The sequence below is a fragment of the Centruroides sculpturatus genome, unplaced genomic scaffold (genome assembly GCF_000671375.1).
Source record: "Centruroides sculpturatus isolate CEXI.00-Female unplaced genomic scaffold, Cexi_2.0 scaffold24, whole genome shotgun sequence".
Lineage (NCBI taxonomy): Eukaryota > Metazoa > Arthropoda > Arachnida > Scorpiones > Buthidae > Centruroides > Centruroides sculpturatus.
The window spans coordinates 1,567,523-1,570,302 of NW_019384375.1; the positions used below are offsets into that span (position 1 = coordinate 1,567,523).

A 2,780-nucleotide genomic window follows, 5' to 3' on the forward strand; every position below is an offset into this window, starting at 1 on the left:
TTACCTGTGCTGAAGTTTTTATGAAAAGAATTCATGTTAAACAGTTTGTGGAAAATCTCAGCGAAGTCCTCTTTGTAGAAGCGGAACAGTTCAGCTGGGAGGCCGTCGGTGCCTGGAGCTTTTTTGATGTGGAAGTCGTCTATGGCATTTTTTATTTCATCTTTGGTTATTTCGGTATTTATTTGATTGTTTTCTTTCTCTTTTATTGGGTTGATATGCTTTTTAATCTCCCAGTGGTTCCAATTGGTTGGGGGTATTTTGTAGAGCTGCATGCAGGGGCGGACTAGCCCTAAAATTTTTGTGTGGAAAAAGTTATTACCAGCCCAGCCCATAAATAAATAAATGCCTTTTTTCTATTTATATTTAAATATATTCAAAATACAACCTTGACAAAAATTACAATAAGCACAAGTCTACAACATTAAATTTTTATTTAAAAGTTCGCTTTGTTGAGCAATAATATTAACAATGTCATCAGAATCTATTTCATTTAAAATATCCTTCTCTGCTGACATTAACATGAAGGCTTGTAGATTTTCTTGCGAGATACTTGATCTTAGTCTGTTTTTAATGAATTTTAACGTAGAAAAACTCCGTTCACAGGAGACTTGTGTTACAGACATAGATAGTAAATATTTGTATGCTTGACCAAGTATAGAATAAGCGCCACTTAACATGTTATATCTGACTAATACATTATAACAACAAATAGGGCAATTTTTGCAAGCTTTGCAGGAAGAAGATGAAATTGAATCATTATCGTTTTCTACATGATCGTCAGTAGAATGTTCATTTTTGTTTAATTTTTTAAACGTTTCACTGACATTTTCCTTTAAAATATTCCATGACGATTTAAAATGTTGTAATTCTGAAATAATATTGTGTTGAGTTGCTTCTGGATTAAACTGTATTAAAATACTGCTTAATTTTTTAAAAGCATTTTCAGGAGTATTTTCAGAAAAATTTTTTGGATTTAAACAAGTGGAGTCATTATAAAGTAATTGGGTTTTTGTAAAACGATTTTCCATGCTTTGAATTGCAGTATCTAGTATGTGATTGTAATTGTTTATTTCATACCTCTTCAATGAATCTCTTATCGGTTCGTCCGTAGTTTCTCCACCGTCCATTTGCTTTCTTTTGCGTATTCTAATATCAGGTAATGTATATTCAACTTCGACATCACATTGCATTTCATCCAGTTTATTATTTACATAATTAACAAACATATAAGCAGAGTTCTTTACAACGTTAAATTTTCGCGATATATCCTTTAATAATTTGATTGCATTCATAACCATACGATGAGCTTTGATGAAATCTATGCTTCTTTCTTGCAAATAATTTGAAATCGGTGTTGTAATATCAAATATTTGTAAGAAAAGTTCAGCTGTTAAAACTGTTTCATACTTTATTAAGGAATCTAAAAAAGATTTTGCTTTTATTCGTATGTTTGGTTGAATGTTTATTGATGTAGCAAAATACTGTAATGTTAATATTAATTCAACATATAAGCCATCTTTAGGATTAGCAAAATTACCAAACACTTTTTTCAAGACTACATCCTTGGCCCACCATTGCGTTTCTCCTATCGTATTTAATTTTTTACGCCTGGTATCTTTACTAAAAGAAATCCACACATTCATTCGAATGTACGATTCTCGAATGAAAATTGCTATTAAATTTAATAGACTAAATAATGAAGCTACAGCAATTGATGACTGAGTAATGTCAGAAATAACTAAATTCAAAACATGGGCGTAGCACCGTACATGAACATGCTCTGGGATAGCTTCAAGCATATGAGCAGAAAACCCACGATATTTCCCCTGCATATTACTAGCACCATCAGTAGAATTTCCGATACATTTGGTAATGTCCAAATTATTTTTTCCTAGTATTTCTTTTATAATATTGTAAAAAGCCTTACTGGTTGATGATTCCACACTGATGATGGCTAAAAGTCTTTCATTTATGTATTTATTTACGTATTGCACATTGATCTTGAACACTTATATCTTGTGTGGTGTCAATCTGAATACTATACATTCCAGCATCATTTATTTTTTTAGAAATTTTGTTTTTAATTAGTTTCGATATTGCTTCAAGTATGTAGTTTACAGTAGTTTTTGATAAAAATGTAACTAAGTTGCCACGTCCTTGTGTTTCCTTATCTAAATTTGACTGGTGAATTTTTTACTCTCCTTAATGCAACTATCCAAATGCTTCTTCAAAATATCGTCATATTTGCTTAAAAGTAATATCATTTCTAAAAAGTTTCCGTGATCTACATTGTCATCATCCAATGTATAAAGACCCTNTCCAGATTTCCCGGTTTCGGCACAGGTACGATCCTTGCCCTTTTCCAGGAATTAGGAAATATTTCAATTTTTAGACATGTGTTGTAAATCTCAGATAGTTGATCAGGTATAATAACCCACAGTTGTTTCGCCAAGAGTTGCGTAATATCATTGTATCCTTCTGCTTTTTTGTTGTTCATTTTTGTAAACGCCCAAGCTATTTCTTCAGTGGTAAACTCAGGAGTGTCATTGGTATATATATTACTTTGTATGTTCTTTTGTACGATACAATGTTGTTCATTCTCTTGAAATATATGATCTGGAAGACAGAAGGTGTCCATTTTGCTGTTGGCAACCTCCTCAAAAGTTTGTCCGATGTTGGTAGAGTGTGCAGAATTTGTTTTCGCCTCAGTTTGTTTGTGCAATATCTTGTGATGAATCTCCAGGGGTTATACCCCTCGATGTGGGTTCCTGTCCGTGGTG

The 2,780-nt window shown here is 32.4% G+C and overlaps 1 protein-coding gene across 1 annotated transcript in view; it reads right to left on the reverse strand.

Moving 5' to 3' along the window:
- LOC111616987 (protein ANTAGONIST OF LIKE HETEROCHROMATIN PROTEIN 1-like) overlaps window positions 1-1,190 on the reverse strand; it is a 6,642-nt gene extending 5,452 nt beyond the window's left edge. The window contains exon 1 of the mRNA XM_023358335.1: window positions 1,078-1,190. Within this exon, the coding sequence (XP_023214103.1) occupies window positions 1,078-1,190 (113 nt within the window). The remainder of the gene's footprint in view (window positions 1-1,077) is intronic.
- Between the last annotated feature and the right edge of the window lie 1,590 nt (window positions 1,191-2,780).